The sequence below is a fragment of the Melanerpes formicivorus genome, unplaced genomic scaffold, assembly GCF_026170545.1.
Source record: "Melanerpes formicivorus ecotype bairdi unplaced genomic scaffold, bMelFor1.0.p_v2 SCAF_27, whole genome shotgun sequence".
Classification (NCBI taxonomy): Eukaryota; Metazoa; Chordata; class Aves; order Piciformes; family Picidae; genus Melanerpes; species Melanerpes formicivorus.
Genome location: NW_027142379.1, coordinates 144328 through 170383, shown reverse-complemented (window position 1 = coordinate 170383; position 26056 = coordinate 144328). Strand labels below are relative to the sequence as shown.

Genomic DNA, 26056 nt, shown 5'->3' with positions numbered 1-26056 from the left:
CCGCCAGTGCTGGCTTCAGTTCGGGGCCCCGCGCTCCAAGAAGGACGTTTGAAGGGCTGGAGAGTGTCCAGGAGAAGGGCAACCAAGCTGATGAAGGGTCTGGAGAGGAGTGGCAGAGGGATCTGGGGTTGTTTGGTCTGGAGAAGAGGAGGCTGAGGGCAGACCTCAGTGCTCTCTGCAGCCCCCCGAGCAGCCTGGTGTTGATCACCCAAAAAGCAAGTGACAGGAGGAGAGGAAGTGGCCTCGAGTTGCACCAAGGGGGGTTTAGGTCGGACACGTGGAAGCATGTCTTCCCCAAAAGGGCTGCCAGGCCCTGGAATAGGCTGCCCAGGGCAGCAGTGCAGCCCTCGTCCCGGGAGGCACTGAAAAGCCGTGGAGGTGCGGTGCTGAGGGACGTGGCTCAGCGGTGAGCTGGCAGTGCTGGGTTAAGGTTGGACTGGATGATGGTAAAGGTCTCTTCTAACCCAGAGGAGTCTATCACGCTACTCACCCGTTTGCCCAGGCCACAGCTGCTGTCTCCCAGCTCGGAGAGCTCCAGATGTGACAGGAGGAGGGGCAACGATTCGGCCAGCGAGGGGGATGGCAGCGGGGTGGTCTCCAGGACTGCCGAGCAGAGCAGGGGACCTGCCAGAAATGGGTTGTGAATGAACAGATGTTTGTTAGCTGACACAGTTGAGCAGGGGAGTTCAGGGATTCGTGGTAAGTTCTCACTGCTCCATGCTCATTTACAGTTCCTGTCACCATTGACCTATATGTATCTTGTTGGGTATTTGTTACCCAAACAAAAGATCCCCAGGGCAGATTTGCAGTGTAAAGATGTAATTCAGATTTAATCACAACCTTATGCACCCCTTCCCTGGCTACTTTTCATCAGGGAGATGATTTTCTGCCCCTCACTGCCATCCTAGCTGAACAGTCTGACATGAGCAGCAGTACTGGCTGAACCTGTTTGGGAGGAACACTCCTCTCAGGTGATCTGGAGAAACAGCCCTGCTCTTACTGCTGCATCCAAGAGGGGTAAGGGGAAAGAGCCAGCACTAGCTTCTGAGTGCACACATGGGGAAGGTAGGTTGTGCCTACTCTTTCCCTGAGGAAGACTGCTTAGGATGAAGCAAAATGAGCAGGAGGATAAAAAGCAAGGGGAAAAAAAGACCCAAGCTGACAGTGGAGGAAGCCAAGGGGGTCTGGAGGCTCAGATCCAAAGCATTGAGGAAGGTGTCTGAGTGGCTGTTCTCAAACCAGGCTTGGCATGTGGAGCCCAGTGTCAGGAAGATGGTGACCTGAAGGCATCCTACAGGAAGGCTGCAGAGGGGTTTTTCATAGGGGTGTCTAGAGACAGGACAAGGAAGAATGGTTTGAAGCTGAGGGAGGGCAGGGTCAGACTGGATCTGAGGAAGAAGTTCTTCAGCATGAGGCGGGTGAGAGTCTGGAATGGGTTGCCCAGAATGGTTGTGGACACCCTGTCACTAGAGGTATTTAAGTCAGGTTGGATGAGGCCTTGGGAGACCAAGTCTGGTTGAGAGGCGTCCCTGCCTGTGGTGGGAGGGTTGGAGTGGATGGTCTCTGAGGTCCCTTCCAGCCTGAGCCATTCTGTGATCCTGTGACAGGGATCCTGTAGTTCTTGTTGTGAGGTTGCCAAGTGAGAGCTGCAATCTCAAGCTGTTGCAAACTACCACCCCAAGTGCAGCCTTGGGCTTTTCAACAGAAGTCCTTCAGCTTGCAGTTTGCAATCCTGCCAACCATGAAGTCCTCCGAAGCCTTGGATGTTTCTTATCGCCGTTCAGAAAGCACTAACAAGCTGTTTGCTGTCATCTTGTGCTTTTGTGAGCTATTTCTTGCAACAAACTTTCAGCTGACAGATGGCTACCTTGATCCCGGCCCAGTCCCTTGGCAACAGGGCTCTCAGCTCTCTGCAGTTTTCAAGGCAAATCACACACTGCCCAGATTTTCAAAGGAATGTTGACCTCGGTGCTGGAGTGGTTCACATTCCACTTCTTCACAGTCCTCATGTCAGGTTTCTCTTCAAAACCCCTCTTTAAACAAGCTAGCAAAGTTTGCAGGAGGACAAAAATAACTGCAGGAATTCATCCTGACCACTTATCTTTATCTGGATTAGCCTGGTGGCTCTAAGTGAATGAGCAGATCCCTCAATCCTCTGGACCGAGGGAATGTTGTGTGCATTCCTCTCCTGTGAGCCCAGCAGGGTGCATGGAAGACTCTCTGTGAGAGATACTCAGTTTCCACCCATGTTCCACTCGTGGTTTTGTTTTTGCAGCAGAAAGTGTCCCACGGCTGTTTGTCCTGCAGCTCGCCAGCCTGTGTGACTTACCTTTAGAGGGCACCACTCTGTTGGACATCTGGCTTCTCAGTTGCCCAGGAACCTCAGGGTGAATGAGAGGGATCCAAGCTTCTGCACCTGTGATCAGGGGGGGAATAAAAAAAGTCATCCTAGGAGAAAGGATCTTGCACTGAAGGCAACCAAGGCCTGGCTGAACTTACTGCTCTTTCTACAGAGCTGCTGAGTTGTGCTCTCCCAGCTCCACAATTAGGGTGGCTCTGGGGACCACCAATAACCTCATAGTTCCTGTAATTTCCTCCTGTGTGGCATTTTTTGTTGGCAGTAATTACAAGTACAGACCCCAGGCTCCAGCTGATACCAGGCTGGATGTTAGGAAGAAGTTCTTCATAGTAAGAGACATTGGCCATTGGGATGTGCTGCCCAGGGAGGTGGTGGAGTCACCATCCCTGGAGGGGTTTAGGAAGAGACTGGATGGGGTGCTTGGTTCTAGGATTCTGTGATCTTCAGAGTTCCCTTTCAACCCTTACCTTTCTGTGCCTGTGACTGGATGGGGTGCTCGGTGCCATGGTTTAGTTGATCAGATAGTGTTGGATGATAGGTTGGACTTGATGATCTCAAAGGTCTCTTCCAACCTGGTTAATTCTGTCCTATTCCTCTTCCTCTTCCTCTTCCTTTTCCTTTTCCTATTCCTATTCATCTTCCTCTTCCTCTTCCTATTCCTCTTCCTATTCCTATTCCTATTCCTATTCCTATTCCTATTTCTATTCCTGTTCCTATTCTATTCCTGCTTGGATGTTTCACTTGCTCACCACCCAAATCCCTTAATGCACAAACAACTATCCAGTTAAGAAATAGATGGATGCTGTTGGTTTAATCTAGCATGTGAGGGCTTGTTGTGATAGGATGAGAGGGAATGGATTGAAGCTTGAGGAGGGGAGATGGAAACTGGAGATTAGGGAGAAATTCTTGCCAGTGAGGGTGCTGAGACACTGGCACAGGTTGCCCAGGGAGGCTGTGGATGCCCCCTACCTGGAGGTGTTCAAGGTCAGGCTGGATGAGGCCTTGAGACCCTGGGCTGGTGGGAGGTGTCCCTGCCCATGGCAGGGGTTGGGACTGGCTGAGCTTTAAGGCCCCTTCCAACCCAGCTCGTTCTCTGACTCTATGAGAGTGTTTGCAGAGCATGGTGTGTTTACACACTGCATGATTTACATCTCCAAACAAGCTGTTGTTTCCTATTTGCTGTCTCCCTGATAAGACACATCAGAAGCTGTTTGCTGTTCATTTCCGAGCGTTTTCACAGCTGGAGAGTTCTGTCTTTACCCAGCCCTGCCGCAACAAAAGAGCTGGAAACTTCAGAGCTGAAGCACTCTGTCAGCTGGAGGGCCCTTTCAGAGCCCTTCTTTGAGCTCTCCAGTGTCATGGCTAAGCCAAAGTGACAGCGGTGAGGCCGCTGCTGCACTCACTCTGCCTTTCCCGGAGCAAGGCTTGGGCTCTTACGTAAGACTGCAGCACGCTGCCAGCCCCTCGGATCGGGCAGGCTCCGGAGCCAGCGCTTCGGGTGACCCTCGGCCATCCCAAAGAGCCCGACGTGAATGGGAGACATCAAATGCACACGTTACATAACCGCTTCTCCTCACAGCCACCCTGGCCGAGTGTTTCCTGCTGGCTGCTGCGGGAACAGCCTCTTAATTTTAACTTGCCACTAAAATAAACGCCGGCGGTGGGTAGAAGGAAGTGTATGGGTGGCGGCAGAGGAGGGAGGTTATTCGTGGTCCCGACGTGAGTGTGCCAAAAGAGACGAGCGGTGGTGTAGACAGAGCTTGATTTACGTAGCCAGCTCAAGCTGGCAGCCTTAAAAAGTGCCCTGAGACCCATTTCATGCCTGTGTTTGGGGTTTTTTTTTGCTAATAGCAGCCAAAAGGAAAGTTGCCAAGGTCGTGAAATGCTTTTTAATGACACCTCTGCTGCCCGCTGCGAGGCTTGGTTTTCCAAGTGGCCTAGAGTCATCCTGATTTACTGACCTGGCGTTCTGACTTGGTGTGAAGGACAGAGCCAGGAAAGGAGGAACTGCAGTGTCAGCAGTTGGAAAGGTGAGGGAAGCAGGTGGCTGTCAGGGTGGCCACGCAGGGCAGGATTCCTGCCCCTCCTTCTGCGCCGTGCAGCAAGGTAACGCTGCGAGGGGCTGCAGCGGGTCTCCGTCTGCTGGGCTTGCCAGATGAATCTGAAGGCCACCAGGTTTTCATCTGGCCTACCTGCAGCACTGTGACTGCTGTGGGGTCGCCAGGGCTTGCAGAATCCCCTTGAGGCAGGAGGCAATCTCTGGGGGTTGTGCTGCCTGTGCTGTCCCCTCGCCAAAGTCCAGCTGGCTTCTTACCGACCTAAACAGAGGCAGACTGTCACAAGAAGTTGCGACCGGGGGGTTGTAATTTTCTGCCACTTGGATGTGGCTAACTCTACAGTGGAGCATGTGCTCCCTGTTTGCTGTGAATGTGTTTTGGTTTGAAGTGTTCTGGATGCTGTTGTGTATGTTTTAGGGGAAGCAAGGATAGCAGCTGACCGAGGCACCCCTCTCGATTAAGGGCATTGTTCCTGGTTCGGGATCAGGAGGTAGGGGTTCCCAGAGCACACACCCCAGACCCCAGAGGCACAGCCTGCAGCTGTCAGCTGGGCTGTTGGACATCCATAATGCACAGCAGAGCCTTGGTTTGTGCATTCTAGGAGAGGCCTCTTGCCTGGGGAAGAGCACACTGTGTGATCTTTGTTGCCAGCAAAGATGTGACAGTGAAATGTCCTGCCGAAACGACGCTGCTGTACGTTGGATTTCCACAGAGAGGGAGGTTTTAACTGTGCTCACACAGGGAGGTGATTCAGGACAGGCCTGCCACGGCTTTGTAAGCAAACCCAAGGGCTGGTTAAGAACATCTGGATGATGTTGGTTGGGTTTTTTATTTCACCTCAGTAGTTTGTAAACTGTGGGAGGTGTCCCTGCCCACGGCAGTGGGGTTGGAACTAGCTGATGTTGAAGGTCCCTCCCAACCCAAACTGTTCTGTGAAATGCCAGGTAAAAAAAAATCTCTCTGTGCTTTTTATGCCTGTGATGGTTATCTGTGGGTTGGGTGCCTGAACCTGCAGAATCATAGTATCAGTCAGGGTTGGAAGGGACCACAAGGATCATCTAGTTCCAACCCCCCTGCCATGGGCAGGGACACCCCACACTAGATCAGCCTGGCCAGAGCCTCATCCAGCCTGGGCTTAAACACCTCCAGGGACGGGGCCCCAACCACCTCCCTGGACAACACATTCCAGGGCTTCACCACTCTCGTGGGGAAGAACTTCCTCCTCACCTCCAGCCTGAATCTCCCCACCTCCAGCTTCATTCCATTCCCCCTAGTCCTATCACTGCCTGAGATCCTGAGCAGTCCCTCCCCAGCCTTCCTGTAGCCCCCTTCAGATACTGGAAGGCCACAATGAGGTCACCTGGGAGCCTTCTCTTCTCCAGACTAAACAGCCCCAACTCCTTCAGTCTGTCCTCATAGGACAGCAGCTCCAGCCCTCTGCTCATCCTCCTGGCCCTGCTCTGGACACCTTCCAGCACCTCCACATCCCTCTTGCAATAGAATAGAATGAGGCCAGCCTGCCCAAGGAAGCCTGGATGGCATCACTTAGGAAACACAAGGATGTTCTTAGTCCCTGATGTGACATGCCAAAGCAAAGTGAACTCCCTTCCCCCCGCTGCCCTGCAGGCTTGCTCCACAGGGGGCTGTTTGGGTAAGAGAGGGAGGAACACCAGCAGGCAGCGCTGCCACTCAGGCACTTTTCATGGCTCCCCTGTGACTTTTGATAGGCAACTGCAGGGATTTTACAGCCAGAACTACCTAAAAACTGTCACAGGTGTTTATGTTAGCAAGAAGTTCTTCCCCGTGAGGGTGGTGAGAGCCTGGCACAGGCTGCCCAGGGAGGTGGTGGCAGCCTCCTGCCTGGAGGTGTTTGCAGCCAGGCTGGAGGTGGCTGTGAGCAACCTGCTGTGCTGTGAGGTGTCCCTGCCCATGGCAGGGGGTTGGAGCTGGCTGAGCCTTGAGGTCTCTTCCAGCCCTGACAGTTCTATGTCTGCCAAGAAATACTGCCCAGTGACAGCTGAGGCCTAGCGTGGTGCAGAGGTTTACCTGAGGGGGGAGGCTGAACCCTGCGCCCTGTCCCCCTGGGGTCCCGCGGGGCCGCGGGCAGCCCCGTGCTGCCCCTGGGGCAGAGGGCAGTGCTGAGGGCGCGGCTCGGGGCGCCCGGGGCGGCATGCCTGAGGCACGGAAGCGGCCGTCTGGAGGGACGGGGGAGGCTGCTTGCGAGGGAAGCCCGAGGGGAAAGCACCCGGGAGGGCTTTGAGGGGGGACAGGGGGACAGGCGAGGGGGGAACGAGGCTGTGCGAGGGGAGAGGCGTGCCGGGCCGGGGGCTCTTTAAGGGGAGGGGGGGAGGCGCGCCGGGGGCCAGGACGCCAGCGGCTGCCGGCAGCGATGTCGGCGGGAGGCGGCGGGCCCTAGGCCCTGTCCCCGCCCCGCGGCGCTCTCCCCGCACCGCCCGCCCTGCGCCGCCGCTGCCATTGGGAGCCGAGCCGCGCCGAGCCGAGCCGAGCAGCGCCGAGCCCAGGCAGCCGCCGGTCCCGCTCCGCCGCCATCGCCATGAGCTTCTTGTTGTGAGTAGCCGCCGAGGGGTCGCGGCGGCGTGCGGGGAGGAGGGAGGTCACCCCTGCTCCCCTTCCTCCTGCGCTGCCCCGTCCCGCCCCGTCGGGCAGGGCAGCCCGCCGAGGGGACGCGGCCGCCGCCCGCCACCCTTCCCGCTCGCCCCGGGGGAGCGGGGCGGCCGCTCTCCGCCGGCTCGGTTCCCCTCTTGCCGCACCTCTCGGCTCCGTCCGGCCGCGGAGCAGCGCTGTGTCCGCTCGCTGCTTTGTGCCCCAGTGCCCCGGGGGACCCCGGCCGTGCTAACGGCCGCAACTGCCGCTTCCCCCCACCCCCAGCCGCGGGAGCTGCTCGGGGCCGGCCGCCGCCTCCCGCGCCGGCAGGGCGGCAGCTGCCTGGCGACCTTTCCTTATCGGCCCGGGCGTCGGGAGCAGGGGAGGATGCGGATTTAAAAAGCGGATAAATGCAGGCGAGGCTTTGGATGGGGAGCGGGGGGGGGGGAGACTTTCCCGGTGCGCGCTGTGCTGGAAGCCCAGAGCGGAGGGGGTGCCGCTGGGGAGGCGACACTTGCCTTCAGGGAAAAAACGCGTACCGGCTGGAGTCCCCCTTCTGCTTTGCCGGTGGTTTTTTTTACTCATAGGCAGGACGGTGTGGGCAGAAGTTGCTGCCCGTAGCGTTTTCTGCGGTACGTAAGTTAGAAGGGGATGGCGCTGGCGCAGCTCGGTGAGCGCCGGCGGTGAGAAGTGAAGTCCCGGCTGAGGGCTGCCGAGATGCTGAGGGGACTGGAACGTGTCTGCGAGGAGGAAAGGCGGAGAGAATTGGGCTTTTGAGGGTGGAAAAGAGCAGCCCGAGGGGGGAAGCTCATCAGTGCTGATGAATACTTCAAGGGTGAGTGTCAGGAGGATGGGACCAGGCTTTGTTGAGTGGTGCCCAGTGACAGGACAAGGGGTGACAGGCACAAACTTCACTATCAGAAGTTCCCTCTGAACATGAGGAGGAACTTCTGTGATGTGAGGGTGCTGGAGCCCTGGAGCAGGCTGCCCAGAGAGGTGGTGGAGTCTCCGTCTCTGTAGAGATTCCAACCCCACCTGGCTGTGTTCCTGTGGGACCTTCTTTAGGTGACTCTGCCTTGGCAGGGGGTTTGGCCTGGGTGATCTCCAGAGGTCCCTTCCAGCCCCTAAGGTTCTGTGATTGATTCAGTGTCACGGTTGTGCAGAGCCGAGGGGACAGCGCTGGCAGGGCTGTGCCGGGCTAATGAGAGGCGATTGTTTACTGCGGCATAAAAAAGCTCCCCGAGGAGCCGGTGGCAATTTAAGTGTGTGCAAAACCCTCGCATTTCGCAGTTTTTGCTTCGTAGACGAGGACAACTGAATGAACTTTGGTCCCTCCCCTTGGGAACAAAGACGCGGTACTTCTGGTGATTAACATAAACCGGTTCAGTGACCTATTAATTAAGGTGAAGATGCGCTCTAGGGAAAGAAGGGAAATCCAAGCAGCTGAGGGAGGCACCCTTGCAGAGCCGAGCTCCGGCGAGACCCCGCTGCGCGTTGCTGCCCGCTCAGAGTTCCGTGCGAGCAGTTAGTGGGCCCTTTGCCATAACACCTTGACAGTTGTTGAAGGCTTATATTGACAACCAACAGATGCATCCAGAGCCTGCTGTTAGAGAAGATGCTTTATCTTGGGAGCTGGAGTCTTCTAGTGAGTTGTGTTCTCATGGAGACAAATAACAGCGGCGCTGGCTTCCTTCTGAACCTTCTCCGCTGCCTTTAGCTTTTAACTCTGCTCTGCCAAAGCAGCCTGCTTTTAACTCTGCTGTGCCGGGGCAGCCTGCCTGTCGTTGTGTTTGTGCTGCCTTCACCCCAAGAGAGGTTTTGAAAGACACCTATCAGCTGCAGGGTGGAAGCTGCGAATGGGAGGTGGGTACAAATGACCCGTCGGTGGATTCAGACGCGCTGGGCTGCTCCTAATGAGAAGCCCAGCTGTCTCCCTCCTTCATAATTCTCAGCTGCTGCAATGGAGAAGGAGTAGGGGGGGAACAGGATTTCGAGTACAGTGGTGTCCTGGGAGTCTGGTTTGCAAATTAGAGAGCCTCCCTCTCCATGGCATTTGGCTGAGAGGTAACGGAAAAGCGTGAGCCCCTCCACCCTCTGTCACAGGCAATAATGAGATGCTTGTTTCTTTTTTCCAGACCCTTCTGAAACCTCAGAAAGCAAACCTTTCCCCTCCACACCCCTTCCATTGTTTCAAGTGGCCCTGCAGGATGAAACGTGGCAGTGGAAAAGTGAGGTGGTTGCATGGCAAAGCAAGGAACGTTGGCGAAGCCGCCGCTGGCAGAGCGCTGTAGACAGCACCTAATTTACTCACCTTGCAGTCTAGAAATGGATTGCAAAGAAATGCATTCAGAATATGCCTGGTAGGCCTCAGGGGGACTTTCTGTCTTCAGCCAAGTAGTTGGCTGTGGGGTTTTTCTTGGAAGCATCCAGAAAGTTAGCATCCCCTTTGGTCAGACCTGAGTCTCGTGTTGGCGTGCCAGAGCCGCTCGAAGGTAGCGGTTGGGCATCTCTTGCTAGATGCTGTATTGCAAGCTTGTGTGCTGAGCTGCAGACCTCCCCGTGCTATCACAGCGCTTTTAACACAGTTTTTCACAAGGCTTTTTCACTCCCTTTTCCACCTTGACACGGAGCTGGCAACGTGGATGGTTCGTCGTGCTCTCTTCCTCTGCCGGCGATACCGTTGTGTCTTCAGGAGCCGATTCAGGCTTCTGCCCCGGTGCTAAAGATGCAGCAGGAGCGTTCCTGATTGCAGCAAGCCCGTCCTGCCGGTTTCAGGTGGCTAACTTGGCTGTGGTTTGCCAGCTGGACGCTGAAGCAGGGGATCCAAAGCCGTGCTCTTGCTCGCTGTCAGATAACAGCGCGATTGTGCTCGGATAACACAGGGTGCCTGGGGCCCCCCGCGCGGGCCCGCTGCGCGGTCCTCGTCTGCTGACAAATCCATTGCTATTCTTTGCTGTTGCTAGGGCCAGTGACATAAAAAGCTACAGGGAGGGAGGGGGGTGTGAAAAAAAAAAAGAAATCTCAAGGGGAAGCATTGTTTTCTCTCATTATGGGTGACATTATAAAGAGACTGTCTTGTGAGACCAGGCACTGAATGAATGCGACTCCGTTTTGACAGCGGTTGTGATTTCCAGCGCTGCCTGTTTTCTCTGAGCTGTTTCTTCCTTGCTGAGAAGACTTTCTGAACCTCTCCCAATTTTCTTGGAGGAAAAGGAAAATAAAAATTTAAATAAGTAAACGAATAAATTGCAGCTTGCTAAGGTCTCTGTGAAGAGGAAATTGCAGCAGAGCTGCAGGTACTTCAGCTCAGCATCTCCAAGGGAGAGAAATTAAAGATAGTCCTGGTAGGCGTGCCATATGGTGACAGGCTTGTGGTATCCTACCCTGGCACAGCTTACATAAAAAGCAGAGGAGCTAGAGGGAAATCATTTAATTCACTAAAGAAGAAGGGGGGGGGAAAATCAGGTTTGGTGTGGAAGTTGTGGAGTGGCCTTGTCTTTGAGAACATAAACCCGCCGTCAAAACAGAAAGGAGTGGGGAGCTTAAAAAGCAGGCCTGCAGGGAAAAGGGCAGCTTCAGCAAAACCCAAAACTCCAGGAGAACCTGAAAAGCCCCCCAGAAAATTCCACCCTGCAGGTTCATGTAAGTAGGCACAGCTGGTGGGGGTTTGAAAGAGTAGGAGTGGATGGAAATGGTGAGGGCGAGGGGCTGTAGTTTGGGGCTTGTGTGTTCAAAGATGCTGAGGAAGGGCTGAGAGGATTGGGGCTTTTTAGCGTGGAGAAGAGCAGCCTGAGGGGGGGGACCTCATCAGTGCTGATCAATACTTCAAGGCTGGGTGGCAGGAGGATGGCACCAGGCTTTGTTCAGTGGTGCCCGGTGACAGGACAAGGGGTAACAGGCACGAACGACCATCAGAAGCTCTACCTAAACATGAGGAGGAACTGCTGTGATGTGAGGGTGCTGGAGCCCTGGAGCAGGCTGCCCAGAGAGGTGGTGGAGTCTCCATCAACCTGCCAACCAGTGTGCACCTTCAGAAAGCAGCTGGTCAAGTTTGTGTGCAATGAAATGGAATTGCAGCCCCTGGGTGCTGTTGCTTTAGCAGTGAGGTTGGAGGTGGAGGGCTGCAAAGCTGAGCTTGTGCTGCTGCCTGGCTTTTCTTTCAGAGAGAACTAGTCTGCCTTGGAATGACAGAGCTGTGTGGACCCCTGCAGGTGCTTGAGCCTGGCATTGCCTTGGAAAAAAGCCTTTTGCTGCCAGTACTCTCTTTTGGGGAAGGTGAAGTTGCTGATGAGTTGATGTGTGAGTTGGAGTGAGTGATCGGTGCTTTTAAATGGACATCAGGAGGAAGTTCTTCACAATGAGAGTGGTGAAATACTGGATCAGGTTGCTCAGAGATGTGTCTGAGGCTCCCATCCCTGCAGACATTCCAGATCAGACTTGGTGTGGCCCTGGGCAGCCTGATCTAGTTGGAGGTGTCCCTGGTGCCTGCAGGGGGTTGGGCAAGATGCTCTCTGAGGGTCCCTTCCAGCCAAGTTGCAGTCTGTGTATCCAGTGCTCTTAGAGGCTTCCTTCTCAGTGGAGAAGCAGTAGTTTGGTGTGGAAAAAACCCAACTCCATAGCCAGAAAGGCATTGTTCAGTGTGAAACTCGTGTTTACTACATGGCTCTGATGTCCAGCCTTAATTGCTTCCTAATTGTTTGCTTTTATGCCACGATTGTTTTCCCTTGTTTGTCCTCCTCTCTTTGTGTTTGCAGCTGAAGTGAACCTCTGCAATTAGCTATTTACATTTGTCAGCCAGAAGAGTGGTGGAACAAGGCTCACTTTCAGGGGAGGATTTGTCTGAAGTGAATGGGTTTGTAGTCTTGAAGAGGTGCCAAAAGCCCTCGGTGGTTTTCTGTCAGGGCTTCGGATTTAGGACCTCGTTACGGCAACAGACAGCCACCACAGGGACAGACCAGGGGCCACAGCTGCATCTGAGGCTGCCCTGTGTCTGGAGAGAGAAGTGATACTTCTTTTTTATCCTGTTTGAGAAAAGGATGAAGTATGGGAAGCATTTGTCCCACTGAGGGTGACTTAAGAGCTGCAGTGTGGTAATGCTTAATGGCCAGGGCTGACAGAATGAAGTTGCTGTTTTCCTTTGAGAAGTTAATAGCTGCCACTATTAAACAGCCACTTTACATCTTCCCTTGCAAGCAGGAGGAACGCTGCTGCTGCCAAAGCTGTCAATAAGCCTTTGACCCACAAACCAACCCAGACCACAGGATGTAAACAGCAGTTGTAAACTGAGCCCCTTCTGATCAGGCTGCAGTGCCCTGGCTGCTCTTTGGTTTGGGGAGTGCTGGGGGTTCCATGTGCAAAGGCTCCCTTCTCACTTCTGACTGACTACAGCTTCATTGCTCCTCACAGGCTTTAAGGAGTGTTTCTAACCTGTTGCCCCCCCCCGGAGGTGTTCAAGGCCAGGCTGGATGAGGCCTTGAGCACACTGGGCTAGTGGGAGGTGTCCCTGCCCATGGCAGGGGGTTGGAGCTGGATGATCTTTCAGGTCCCTTCCAACCCAACCCATTCTGTGAATCTGTGGCCTTACTTCAGTGACTGTGATACAGCCTGCAAATGGGAATGGTCTTTCTTCCTTTGTTCTATCTTTAGGCATTCCTCTGGAAATCCAGCTTTGACCTTCTCCTCTCTTCTCATCCCAGCTTTCCTTCTGCTTTGTTTTGAGGACACCTCTATCTTCTTCCCCCTCTTCTCCTCCTTCTCCAGTTCCCAGCTGTTCCTTGGCAGGAATCCATTCCTTTTGTTATTCTTGCATACCTCCTGTGATCCTAGCCATATTTCAGCTGAGTGTTAGGTGGAGTTTGCTTCTCTTCCACATGCTTGCTTGGGTCTTTTTGGTCTCAAGCTGGGAAGTTTAGGCTGGAGGTGAGGAGAAAGTTCTTCACTGAGAGAGTTGTTAGCCATTGGGATGTGCTGCCCAGGGGGGTGGTGGAGTCCCCATCCCTGGAGGTGTTCAAGAGGGGATTGGATGTAGCCCTTGGTGCCATGGTTTAGCCATGAGGTCTGTGGTGCCAGGTTGGACTTGATGATCTTTGAGGTCTCTCCCAGCCTTGGTGATTCTGTCGTTGCACTTCACCTTGAAATTTGGTAGTTCACCTCCAGAGTTCATTGCTGGTGTCCTAGAAATAAGAGCCCTCCTGACACAGGAAATCTGGATCCCTTCCTTGGTGAGGAACATCCTGCAGCTTAAGGCCTCCTAATGCCTGGCTTTATTGTCTTTATCACAAGTCTTAATTCCTTTCTTCATGACAAAGAGAAGAAGTGAGCTTAAGTGAGCTTTGCTGAGTTCCTTCTCTTGCTGAAGATTGAGACATCTGTTGTTTGGGGGGGTTGGGTTTGTTTTTGGCACAGAAATCATTTCAACCCCAGTAATGAGTGGGAGGCTTCCCCGTGCTGACCTCAGTGAACCAACCGAGGTTTGGTTTTGCCAGCTGATACTTTGTGTTGGTTTTGCTCCTGCCGACCTCAGCAGCTCAGCCTGGCTTCTGCTTGAATGGAGTCGTTGTTTTAGGGGCTTGCTGAGTGTTCAGGGTGCAGGGATCAGGGCAGCATCGCTGTGCCTTCTGCTTGTCATACTTTGTGGTAAGCAAACGCTGCTTGTTCTGATGCTGAAGTGTCTCTGATGTCCTGTTAATGTTATTCCCTCCTGTGGCTGACAGCTCTCCTTGAAATTCCTTCCAATACCTGAAGGGAGGTCACAGGAGAGCTGAGGAGCAACTTTTTGCAAGGGCTTACAGTGACAGGACAAGGGACAATGGCTTTGAGGGGAGATTGAGGCTGGAGGGGAGGAAGAAAGTCTTGCCAGCCAGGGTGGGGAGACACTGGCACAGGCTGCCCAGGGAGGCTGTGGCTGCCTCCTCTCTGGAGGCATTCAAGGCCAGGCTGGATGAGGCCTTGAGCAAGCTGGGCTGGTGGGAGGTGTCCCTGCCCATGGCAGGGGGTTGGAACTGGATGAGCTTTCAGGTCCCTTCCAATCCAAGCCATTGCAGCATTGTGGGATTGCTGCTGCAGTGTGAGTGGAGAAGAAGAGAGGTCTCTAGCTTAAATTCACCCCTGAGCAGTTCCACTGAGCTGTGGCCTCAGCTGTCAAATGCACAAGCTTGGATGAGTGGAAAGATCTGCTGCCCTGTGTGTGCAGGAGCTGTGGTTCCCCCTCAGGTGGATTTTCCTGAGGAGGCTTCACCTGCTGGAGGCAAGTTTGGCTGAGCGTAGAGCCGGGACGTGGAGCAGTGGGTAGGACCTGGGGGCTGTGTAAGCAAGGCTTGGTGGTGAGATAATGCAGTGTATTTTTGGAAGGCTGTTAGATTATTCACTGCTGCCTCCTGGCCAGTTCTTCCTGTTGTTCTGGGTGTTATTTCTTGCCTCTGCTGCTGGTTATTTCCTGAGTTCAGACCCCTTGTAGCTACTCATTGAAGGCTGAGTGGAATCTTAGAGACCTGCTTGGAGCTTTTCTGTTGGGAAGCTGCCCCGGGGTTTCTCGTTTGCCGTGTCGATATCATCAACCTGTTTTGTCTGGGGGGGCTCCAAGGAAAGGCAGCCCCTCCTGCAGTGCCCAAGTGGCTTCCTCCCCTTCACAATCTAGTTGGTTTCACCTTTAGCTTTGCCTTTTTCCTAACCACAGCCCCAGGTTGTTGTGTGTGTTGTGTTTCAAGGGCTTGCAAGCTCTCAGACCCTGGAGCCTTTCTGTGTTCTCAGCTGCCCTGCTGTGATTCCTTAGCTTGCCTGACTGGATTTGCTTTAGTCATTCAGAGGGCATTGGTTTTCCAAAGCACTGATCAGCATTTTGGGAACCCATCCATGCTCTTGAGGCATGTTCTCCAAGCACTATATTTGGTGTATAAGTAAGGATCTAATTTGATACCAGAGCCAAGCTTTTTATTGCTGCAATTCATCATCCTCAGCAGCTCGTGGATCACTTGCTGAAGAGCTCTGCTTCCTCCTTGCTTAAATGGATTTAGAGGGTGTGACTCCTCCCAGCAGGTGAAGCTGGGTGATGCAGAGGGCATCAGGAATGCAAAGGCACACACAGATTTTTTTGGCTGGGTGTAAGGAAGTCTCTGCAGCAGGGAGAACACTGTGCTAGGGAAAGGAGCATAGAGCTTTTACGTGGCACACTTCTGTCCTTGTTTGACCAGCCTGAGAGGGTGCTGCAGCAAAGAGATCATAGGTGGGCAAATACCTGCTTGAGTTCATAGTATCATAGCATCAGTCAGGGTTGGAAGGGACCACAAGAATCATCCAGTTCCAACCCCCCTGCCATGGGCAGGGACACCCCACACTAGATCAGCCTGGCCAGAGCCTCATCCAGCCTGGGCTTAAACACCTCCAGGGACAGGGCCCCAACCACCTCCCTGGACAACCCATTCCAGGGCTTCACCACTCTCATGGGGAAGAACTTCCTGCTCACCTCCAGCCTGAACCTCCCCACCTCCAGCTTCATCCCATTAATCTCTGCAGGGTGGGCATCCAAAAGCAGGGGCCAGGCTCTGCAGTGGTGTCTTGTGACAGGACAAGGGGCAGTGGACACAAACTGGAACCCAGGAAGTTCCACCTCAGCAGGAGGAAGAACTTCCATGGTGTGAGGCTGCTGGGGCAGGCTGTGGAGTCTCCTCTGGAGGCTTTCAAGCCCCACCTGGCTGTGTTGCTGGGTGACCTGCCCTGGCAGGGAGGTTGGACTGAATCTCCAGAGGTCCCTTCCAAGCCCCGCGCCGTTCCAGGATTTCGTGATGCTCTGTGGCTGTGATCCCTGCTGATCTGTGTGTGCTCATGCTCTGTGGCCGGTTTCTTTCCCTCTCTTGGTGGTGTTCACTTTGCCAGGCCAGGATTTCAGTGTCATTGCTTCCCTCTTAAAAAGGAGAAAAGCTCCCTGCTGCATTCCCCTGTGTTCTGCTGACGTTTGGAGTCGTCTGAAGCTGCTTTCCGTGTCCCTATGCCTCTGCAGAACATGTGCTGTGTCATCCTCACTCCCACATGTGTTACCAAGCAGCTTCCCCCTCTGCAATGGTTTCCCTTCAGAACCTCACAGTTCCTTGGAAGCATCCAAGTGCCTCCTTTTAAGAATTGCTCCTGAAAACAAACTCCTCAAAGGTTCTTCCTCCTGCCTGTGCTCGTGGGTCTGTCTCTTGTGACAAAGCAGAGGGAGGTCATCTGAGCTGATCTGGGCTGCAGGTCTCCCAGGGTTGGGTCTTTCTGCAGGTCAATGTGTATGGAGCATGCAGGAATCTGTTGTTAAGAAGTGTTGCAGGGGCATCCTGGGCTGTGTCAAAAGTGTGAGAGAAGTGATTCTGCTCTGCTCTGGTGAGACCTCACCTGGAGCACTGCAGTTCTGGAGCCCCCTGCGTAAGAGAGACAGGGAGCTGCTGGAGGGGGTCCAGAGGAGGACAGAGGGAGCTGCTGGAGGGGGTCCAGAGGAGGACAGAGGGAGCTGCTGGAGGGGGTCCGGAGGAGGACAGAGGGAGCTGCTGGAGGGGGTCCGGAGGAGGACAGAGGGAGCTGCAGAACTTCCCCTCTGGGGACAGGCTGAGGCAGTTGGGATTGTTCAGCCTGGAGAAGAGAAGGCTCCAGGGAGATCTCAGAGCAGCCTTCCAGTACCTGAAAGGGCTACAGGAGAGCTGGGGAGCCTGCACTGCCAGATTGCTCACACTGCTCGTGGCTGGCATTGCCACATGAGCCTCCTCTTCTCCAGGCTAAGCAACCCCAGCTCCCTCAGCCTCTCCTCCCAGGGCTGTGCTCCAGACCCCTCCCCAGCTTTGTTGCCCTTCTCTGGACACCTTCCCCTTCTTTACAGGCACCTCCTGAGCCCACAGAGGTGGAGAGGAGGGAAGTGTAGGTGGCTGCCTGGCTCAGCTAGAACACGACCTGTGGCCCCCCCTAGCACCGTTGTGGGTTGGGCATGGAGTGTGCTGCTGCAGGGCAAGCAGGGCATGTGTCCCATGGCCTCCCTCCAAGGAGCAGCCACTCCCCGAGGCACAGCCAGGAAGAGCTTACCTTCAGCTGGGCTGCAGCTGCTGGATCCCCTGCTGGCCTGCTGTCCCTGACTCTGAGGTGTGCATTTCAAACGGGACCAAGGCAGGAGGCTTTCAGGAATGGGGGCATGTTGTGACAGCTTCCAACACTGCCTGGGACTAGCAAAAGCAAAACCATTCCTTAAGGCTACCTTAAACTGCTTTCTCCTCCCTGGCTGTGAGTCATCAGATAAACTTCTGCTCTTCTAACCTGCAGAGTCTTGTGTGTCATGACTCCTCTGCTTTTTGATGAGGGGAGGACTTTTTCATCCACCTTCTCATACCATCCTGTGTGGAACTTCAGTCTAGGAAGGGGATTTTTCCAGGGAAGTGTGGTTTGGTTTTTCCCCAAGAAGGGGAAGTCAGGTTTTAATGAACCCTCACCTGAGGCATTGAGAGGTGAAAATGGGAGCAAGTTGTGCTCCAGACCCCTCCCCAGCTTTGTTGCCCTTCTCTGGACACCTTCCAGCAGCTCAACATCTTTCCTAACCTGAGGGGCCCAGAGCTGGACACAGGACTCCAGGTGTGGCCTAACCAGTGCTGAGCACAGGGCAGGATGAGCTCCCTGCTCCTGCTGGCCACACTGTTCCTGATGCAGGCCAGGATGCCCTTGGCCTTCTTGTCCCCCTGGGCACACTGCTGGCTCCTGTTCAGCCTACTATCAACCAGCACCCCCAGGTCCCTCTCTGCCTGGCTGCTCTCAGCCACTCTGCCCCCAGCCTGTGGCACTGCCTGGGGTTGCTGTGGCCAATGTGCAGCCCCTGGCACTTGGATGTGTTCAGTCTCCTGCCCTTGGCCTCTGCCCATCTGCCCAGCCTGGCAAGGTCCCTCTGCAGAGCTCTGCTACCCTCTAACAGCTCAACTCCTGCCCCCAGCTTGCTGTCAGCTGCAAACTTACTGAGGATGGACTCCATCCCCTCCTCCAGGTCATCAGTGATGATACTAAAGAGCATGGGGCCCAGCACTGATCCTTGGGGGACACCAGTGGTGCCTGGCTGCTATCACCTAGAAAGGTTGGACCAGAGGGTCCTTGGGGTCCCTTTCCATTCTGGGATTCTGTGAAGCATCTCCTGAGTGCAGTGATTTCCCTGCCAGTGCTGGAGGCACTGCTTCCACCCTAGAAGCCTCGCTGTTACTTGGCAGAAGGGAGGGGAAGAGGCTGCCCACAGCTTTCCTGGTGACAGTGCTGCAGGAGGAGCAGGCTCTGACCAGAGAAGGGGTCCTTTGCCTCCCTCTCCTTGGCTTGGAAAGCATCTTTGGTAGCCTTGGCAACTGGCTGTGGCTTGGGCAGGCAGGAAGTGAGCTCCTTGTGGAGTGGAAGCCTCTTAGCTCCCAGGTGCACTGTTGGCTTGGGGAGGAAGCCTTCCTGAGGCGCTCTCTGCAGTCACCATCTCGAAGGGTGACATTTCTCACTTCACTGACTTCACTCCAGGTGAGGTAAGCTGCTTAGGAGGTGGTTCTTCTGCCAGCTGCAGGGGGAAGCTTCAAGCTCCAAGTGTTTTCAGTCTGGCTCCTACAACAGAAGGCTCAGCTGAAGCCAAGGTGTGTGCTGCTGCTGCAGGCACCACCCCGTGCTGCTGGGGTATTTTCAAGTCACTCCAACTGATTCTTCCTTAAACCAACAAAGCAAAGCAAAGCAACCCCCCCCCTGGCCTGGAAGTGCTTTCTGAGCCCCTTCTGGAGGGCAGCTCTGCTCTGTGAGGACTTGGCAGCTCTTGACTCTTTCCCAGGCTGGCTGCTTGGATCAGGGATGCTGGCAGAGGCTCTTTCTCTCCACCTGCAGGGAATTAGGCTTTTTACAGCTTAATGTTTGTGAAGGTTAATTTTGTTAGGTGGGAGCTGTTCCTGTGCATCTGCTGGAGGTGAGCCTGCTGGAGCAGCTCTGCTGGGAGCACAGGCTGAGGGAGCTGGGGGTGTGCAGCCTGGAGAGGAGAAGGCTCCAGGGGGACCTTAGAGCTGCCTGCCAATAGCTGAAGGGATCCTGCAGGAAGGCTGCAGAGGGACTTCTCATGAGGGTGTCTGGAGACAGGCCAAGGGGGAATGGTTTGAAGATGAGGGAGGGCAGGGCTAGACTGGAGCTGAGGAAGAAGTTCTTCACTACAAGGGTGGTGAAACTCTGGAGCAGGCTGCCCGGGGAGGTTGTGGCTGCCTCCTCCCTGGGGGTGTTCAAGGCCAGGTTGGATGAGGCCTTGAGCAGCTGAGTCTGGTTGAGAGGTGTCCCTGCCTGTGGCAGGGGGTTGGAGTTGATCTCTGTGGTCCCCATTCTGTGATCTTCAGAGGTCCCTTCCAGCCCTTACCTTTCTGTGACTGCGACTGGAAGGGGTGCTTGGTGCCATGGTTTAGCTGATCAGATGGTGTTGGGTGAGAGGGTGGACTTGATGATCTCAAAGGTCTTTTCCAACCTACTCTACTCTACTCTACTCTACTCTACTCTACTCTACTCTACTCTACTCTACTCTACTCTACTCTACTCTACTCTACTCTACCTCTTATGGAGAGCAAAACTTGGGACTGTGGAGAGCTGTGAAGCAACAGAACATGTTGCTGTTATTCTATTGTAACCCCCTAACCTCTCAGCCTGGGATTGAAACCTCCTTGGCTGCCCTTCTCTCCCTGCCCTAACCTGCTTTGTCTTTAGACCCTGCTGCATGGTGGTGCCTCAAAGGAGCAGAGAGTTCTGCAGTCTTGCTTCCTGAACCATGCTCCAAGTTCAGGTGCCCTGATGGAGGCAGGCTTGCTGCAATGGGTGGGAATTTGCCTGGGAAAGAATTGGCTTTTGGGTGCTGTTAAGAGCTGGGGAGAGCAGTGCCTGGCTGGCACACCATCTCTCTTCAGCCCTGAGATGTTGTGACTGCTCAGGTTTATAAATAGAAAGGCTGAACTGCTTGTCAGTGCACACTTTGAGCATGTACAACTTCATTTTCCTTGCTGGTCTTTCAGCTGCTGGGCTTGTCACAAGGAAGGGAGGGGGAAAAAAAAGCCTTGAAACCTGCAACTATTGATTTAGTTCCCCAAGAGCAGCTTGGGCTCTCGCTTTAATTTCTCTGTTGACATGTTGGCTGCTGGAAACGAACACAGTGATACTCCCAAGTGGCTATTCTTAGCAGGATGTTATCATTTGGAGCCCCACAGTATTGTTTGAAGGCCTGAGATGTTTGCTTTCCTGGAATTTGGTTCTGCCTTGCAGGGTTTCTGTGGAGCAGGGGTTTCAAAGAGACACAGAAGGAAGGAGGAGATGAAGGTTCAGAGCTGAAATCTGGGCACTCCTCTGATGGGTTGGCTTGTGGGTCTGTGGCAGTGAGTCCCTGCCTCAGTGTCCCTGTGTTTAGTAAGATGCTAATGATGGGGAGGCACTGGGACTAGTTGCCAAAGGGCAATTTGTTACCTGAAGGGGCTCCCAGGAGAGCTGGGGAGGGACAAAAAGGGCTTGGAGTGCCAGGATGAGAGGCAGTGGCTTTGAGGTGGGAGAGGGGAGATTGAGACTGGAGATGAGGAAGAAATTCTTGATAGTGAGGGTGGGGAGACACTGGCACAGGTTGCCCAGGCAGGCTGTGGCTGCCTCCTCTCTGGAGGTGTTCAAGGCCAGGCTGGATGAGGCCTTGGGCAAGCTGGGCTGGTGGGAGGTGTCCCAGCCTGTGTCAGGGGGCTGGAACTGGCTGAGCTTGAAGGTCCCTTCCAACCCAAACCATTCCATGAGTCTATGATGCCTACCTCAAAGGTAATTTGTGAGGACTAATTAATGCTTGCAAAGGTCTTTGAAGATGAAAAAGCAGGAGCTGGCATAGGAGGAGTTAGGATGCCCCAGGTAGGTGTTCTGTGTGCTGCCTTGAGCTTGGCTTTTTCAGACACTTCCAGGGCTGATTTCAGCTGGGCCATGGAGGTGAATGCTTGTGGTGGAGAAAGCTGCTGGGAGAAGCAGAGCTGTGCTTGCAGGGCTTAGCTACTCCTACATTCCCTCAAGGGGAGAGAGGATGATACCCTACAGCCTTGGCATCAGAGGCCACTTGGAGTACAGGGGGCAAGTGTGTCCTGAGAGTGGTGCCACTGCAGCCTTCTGTATTTACTACTCCCCAGGGCAAGGTTCTGTCCTCTCCAGTGTCTGATCAAGCAATCCACTGGTGAGCCCTGGGTGAAATGATGTACAGGAACTGCAGCACTGTGTTCCTGAGTTCCTCCTCTCTGGTGTGGCATCTCCTCTTCTCCTCCTCCCTCTAAGCCAATGCACAGTGATCACTTCAGAAGTACTGCATTAGTTTAAGGTGCTGTAGTGAGTTATGGCATATCTTGGTCTGGCTTTGTTCCTCAGGACGGGCTGGAGCAAGGCTTTGGAACACTCAGTAACTCAGTGATAAGTTGGCAGCCTGGGTCAGAGTAGGATTTGAGCTCAGGGCAAGGTTCTTTGTTTGTCAGTGTGAACTGTTAGACACAACAGCAGATAAGAGCTTGAGGTTAGTTCTGTGGCAAGAACAAGCTGTGAAGCCTGAAGTTTTATCCATAAGGAGCCTAAGCTTTCCTGGTTTGACTCAGCTTTGCTTGGGCATGGAGCAGATTTCCCAGGAGCAGATAAAAAGCTCCACTGAAAGACTCCAGTGTGCAAACACTTGGGGGCTAGGAGGCCTAAGCCAGGCCTGCCCAAGTGCCTCTCTGAGCTGCTAAGGTTCAAGTGGCTCCTTTGCTGCAGTTAACAAGAAGTGTCTCAAGAGTTTGGGCTGCATATTTAGCAGCTCTGATTGCAGAAGATCTGCCAGGGCTCTGTCTGAAGCCGAAGTGGGCTGTTGCTGCAGCGTGGTGTGAGCAGGGTGCCTGGAAAAACCTTCCTTTCCTCTGGGAACATCATTCTGCTAACCTAAAGCAGAAGAGCCAGCAGCATCTGCATCATGAAACCCCTCCCTGTCAGCAGGTGAGGAGGTGACATGATCAGCTCTGGAGGAGATGTTGGGCCCTTGCTTACAAGCAGGTTGTGACGTCTCCAGCAGGCCCAGCGCTGCGTGGGCTTGTGGCAGAGGCAAGTGGCTGGCAGGTGTGGCTTCCCTGCCAGGCTTCCAGCCTCATCCCAGCTCCCTGACTCAAGCCCTTCAAACACATTGCCTCATTTAGTGCTTGGCTGAGCTGCATCTGGCACTGCTGCAGCTCTGCTTACCTAGAAAAGCAGCAGGGCATGGTTTGCTGGAGCTGGTGGATGTGGGGGTGAAGGGAGCAAAACATCCTGGAACTGCAAGAAGTCTTTGTCAAGTTGGTTCCTCTTGGATTAGGAATTGGTGGTGGCAAATACAAGGGCTTGGGGTTGTTTTTTGCAAGGGCTTGCAGTGCTAGGATGAGAGGGAAATGGATTAAAGCTTGAGGAAGGCAGATTGAGACTGGAGATAAGGAAGAAATTCTTGACAGGGTGGAGAGACATTGGCACAGGTTGCCCAGGGAGCTTGTGGATGCTCCCTCCCTGGAGGTGTTGAAGGCCAGGTTGGATGAGGTCTGGAGTGACCTGGGCTGGTGGGAGGTGACCCTGCCCATGGCAGGGGGTTGGGACTGGATGAGCTTTCAGGTCCCTTCCAACCCTAACAGTTCTATGGTCCTGTGTAAGTAGTGGCCCTTCACACAACTCCTGGTGTGCTGGGAGGAGGCTCACCCACTCCAGGACCCTAAGGTGGTGTTTTACTCCATCTTTGTGTGTTTTCTGGCCATTCCTCCCTCCCATCTCTCCAGAGAAGGCTCTGGGGAGACCTTAGAGCAGCCTTCCAGTGCCTGAAGGAAGGTACAGTAAAGCTGGGGAGGGACTTTTTACAAGGGCTTGTAGTGATGGGATGAGGAGCAGTGGGTGGAAGGGAGGATTTGGGGGAGGCTTAGACTGGAGCTTAGGGAGAAGCTCTTTACAGTGAGGTTGGGGAAACCCTGGAAGAGGTTGTCCAGGGAGGCTGTGGTGTTCAAGGGCAGGCTGGATGAGGCCTTGAGCAGCCTGTGCTGGTGGGAGGTGTCCCTGCCCATGGCAGGGGGTTGGGACTGGCTGAGCTTTCAGGTCCCTTCCGACCCAACCGAAGTACTTCGCCTGAACCTTGTGCTCGCCGGTGGCTTACCCACTCCTCTCTTGTTGCCTTCCCTCCCCACGAGTGGTGTGACTCTTGCTTCTCCCTTCCACAGTGGCAGTCGCTCTTCCAAAACCTTCAAGCCAAAGAAGAACATTCCAGAGGGCTCTCACCAGTATGAGCTGCTGAAGCACGCCGAGGCCACGCTGGGCAGCGGCAATCTGCGCATGGCTGTCATGCTGCCCGAGGGGGAGGACTTAAACGAGTGGGTTGCAGTGAACAGTAAGTTGGTTTACCCTTGTTGGTGTTCTCCCTTTCATAAGGAGGGTGTTGAATGTGGGCTGACAGCTATGGGAGGACAACTGTGTGCTCCTTTCTAGCAGGGTTTGCTCTTCTGTCCCGTGAGCATCACCTTGCTGTACGTGGGGAGAGGGGAATGTGGTAGGAGTCCCCCGGGGTTGGAAAAGACCTTCAAGATCAGCAGGTCCAACCCTTCTCTGACTCTGCCAGGGCCACTACTGCACCACATCCTTCAGCATCATCTCTAGACAGAGTTAAACAACAGGAGGGAAAAGCTGGTGTGTTGAACTCAAATGCAGGCTAAAGCTTGGGAAACCAAAGCAGCAGCCAGGGGCTCCTTTCCCTCTGTGCTGCTGTGGGACTAGCCAAGGACACCACCCCCCTGGGCAGCCTCTTCCAATCCCTGACCACTCTTGCAGCAAAGAACTTTTCCTCCTCTCCAACCTAACCCTCCCCTGGCACAGTTTCAGGCCATTGCCTCTCCTCCTATCACCTGATAGCAGGGGGAGGAGACTTAACCCCCGTGGCACTTCTGATGGCTTCTGTGGCTCTCTCAGTTTCTCCTTGCCCTTTGCCACGCTTGGGAAGTGAAACTGTCACTCAACCTTCCTGTTTTAATTAGCCACAGGATGCTCTGGCATGTGGCTTGCCACTGCATCCAGGGAATGTGGAAATTGCTGATGCCATGCTTATAGAACAGTTGATTCACAGTGTGTTGCACAACTGTCTAGAAGGGGAAAAGAGCCACCAAACCCAACCCATTTTATGAGTAAGCATTACAAAAGCTGCTTCAGATCTCGCTGGCAGCCTTCCCTTTTGGTGATTCCTCCACTCCACAGCTCTTCTCTCCTGCATGGCAGCAGTGTCTTGCCCTTCCCAAATGACCTAGCTGAGAGTCAGCTGGGTGGTAAGAGCAGCAAAGCACTTCAGAAAGGAGTGGGAGCTGCCTGGTGGTACCAGCTGCATGCTGTGGGGTGCTAGCCCCTCCTCACGCCTCCTGCAGCTGGGGGGGGTTTGAATGCTTCATGTTAATGTGCTCCCTTCATGTCCAGCTTCCCTTTCCCACACCTAGTACCAGTTAATGGCAGCTGTGAGCCCCTTCTGTCGACCATCTACTGAGGCCATCAAAGGTGTGACTTGCTGCCACTGATCTCTTCTGCCTTTCAGAACAGCGAGAGGGCAGCAACAAACGTGCTCTGCTCTTAGCAGAATCACTGAAGGTAGAAAAAGGCCTTTAAGATCCCCTTCAGCTTTGCTGCTGTCTTGTGGGAGCTGGGCTGATGTGCAAGTGGACCTTTCTGTTTTGTTTTGTTCAAGCATGCTTTCCAAGTCAGGGTGAGAAGTGCACAGGCAGTTCTGAGTTCCCTTTGAAAGTGCTAAGAGTTGGTTTCAGGAGAACATCTCACCCATCTCTGTGGCAGAACAGCAGACAGAGTGCTCTCTGATGAGGAAGAGCACTTGGAAAAACCATCTAAGGCCTTGAAGTGCAGAGAACAGTGAGTGAAAGGAGGAGATGAAACCCCTCAGAGCCCCTGTAGACCTTTCCCCACGCTGCTGAAGGAGGCTCTTGCCGCCGTGCTGTTTGTCACACCCTGCTGGGCTGGGCTGTGCCTCCTGGCCTTGGAGACTTGTGAGTGTGGGATTCACAGCCATCAGTCAGCCTGTCAGGGGCTGTGTGGGCTTTTTGAGCATGCCTGCCTCGAAGCAAACATTGGGCTGTGGTTTCTGCTGGGAGCAGGGAATGGAAACTTAATTAACAGTTCCTGTGTGCGCTTCAGAGAGGAGGGCTGCCCGCAGCCGCTGCGTGCTGCCCTTGGTGTTAACTGCCTCCTCCCCCTGCCCAAGCAGCCCCTGGGAGCCCTCCTGCTCCTCTGCAGCTTTTGTATCAACCTTTCCACAGGTTCACAGCTTGCATTGGGTTAGAAGGCACCCTCAAAGGTCATCTTGTCCAACCCCCCCTGCAGTCAGCAGGGACATCTCCACCTAGATGAGGCTGCCCAGGGCCACATCAGGTCTGATCGTGAGTGTCTCCAGGGTCTGGAACCTCAACCACATCCCTGGGTAACCTGTTCTAGTATTTCCCCACCCTCATTGTGCAGAACTTCCTCCTGATGTCCAACCTAAATCTCCTCTGCTTCAGTTTCAAACCATTGCTCTTCATCCTATCCCCACAGGCCCTTCTGAGCAGTCCCTCTGCAGCCTTCCTGTAGGTCCCCTTCAGATACTGAAATGCAGCTCTGAGGTCCCAGTGCTGTTTTCTGCTGTTGCTGTGCAGGGGGTGAAAAAGCAGCCAGCAGGCCTTGTTCCAGCAGATGAGGTGTGCTGGGTGCATGTAGCACCACTTCTTACTTGCTTCCCTTTTTGAATACCAAAGAAGTTGCACGCCAGTTGTAGCTCATATCCTGCCTCTGCTGAACAGGAGCTGTGTTGAGATGTTTGTGTCAGCTTTGAGTTGATGCTCTGGCAAAATCAGGGAGGGGAGCTGCAGGTTTCCCCCCTCCCTTTCCTTCAGCATTCAGTTACATACAGTACAGGTACCTGCTAGTGCTTGCATTAAGGATGTCAATCTCCATGTCAAGGCAGCAGAGCTGTTTGTCTCTGCACCAGAGTCTCACCACCCTCATACTGAAGAACTTCTTCCTCAGCTCCAATCTGACCCTG

At 54.2% G+C, this 26056-nt stretch overlaps 1 protein-coding gene across 3 annotated transcripts in view; it reads left to right on the top strand.

Annotated features, from left to right (window-relative positions):
- The first annotated feature begins 57 nt into the window (after window positions 1–57).
- Window positions 58–26056, top strand: part of MOB1B (MOB kinase activator 1B) — a 35177-nt gene continuing 9178 nt past the window's right edge. The window contains exons 1-2 of one of the 3 annotated variants that reach the window (XM_068153750.1): window positions 58–699; window positions 23211–23377. In XM_068153750.1, coding sequence (XP_068009851.1) covers window positions 23323–23377 — 55 coding nt within the window. In that variant the 5' untranslated portion in view covers window positions 58–699; window positions 23211–23322. Of the gene's footprint in view, window positions 700–6857; window positions 6985–7537; window positions 7856–23210; window positions 23378–26056 lie in introns of those variants that run through there. The other 2 variants (XM_068153749.1, XM_068153752.1) reach the window with 2 other exon arrangements.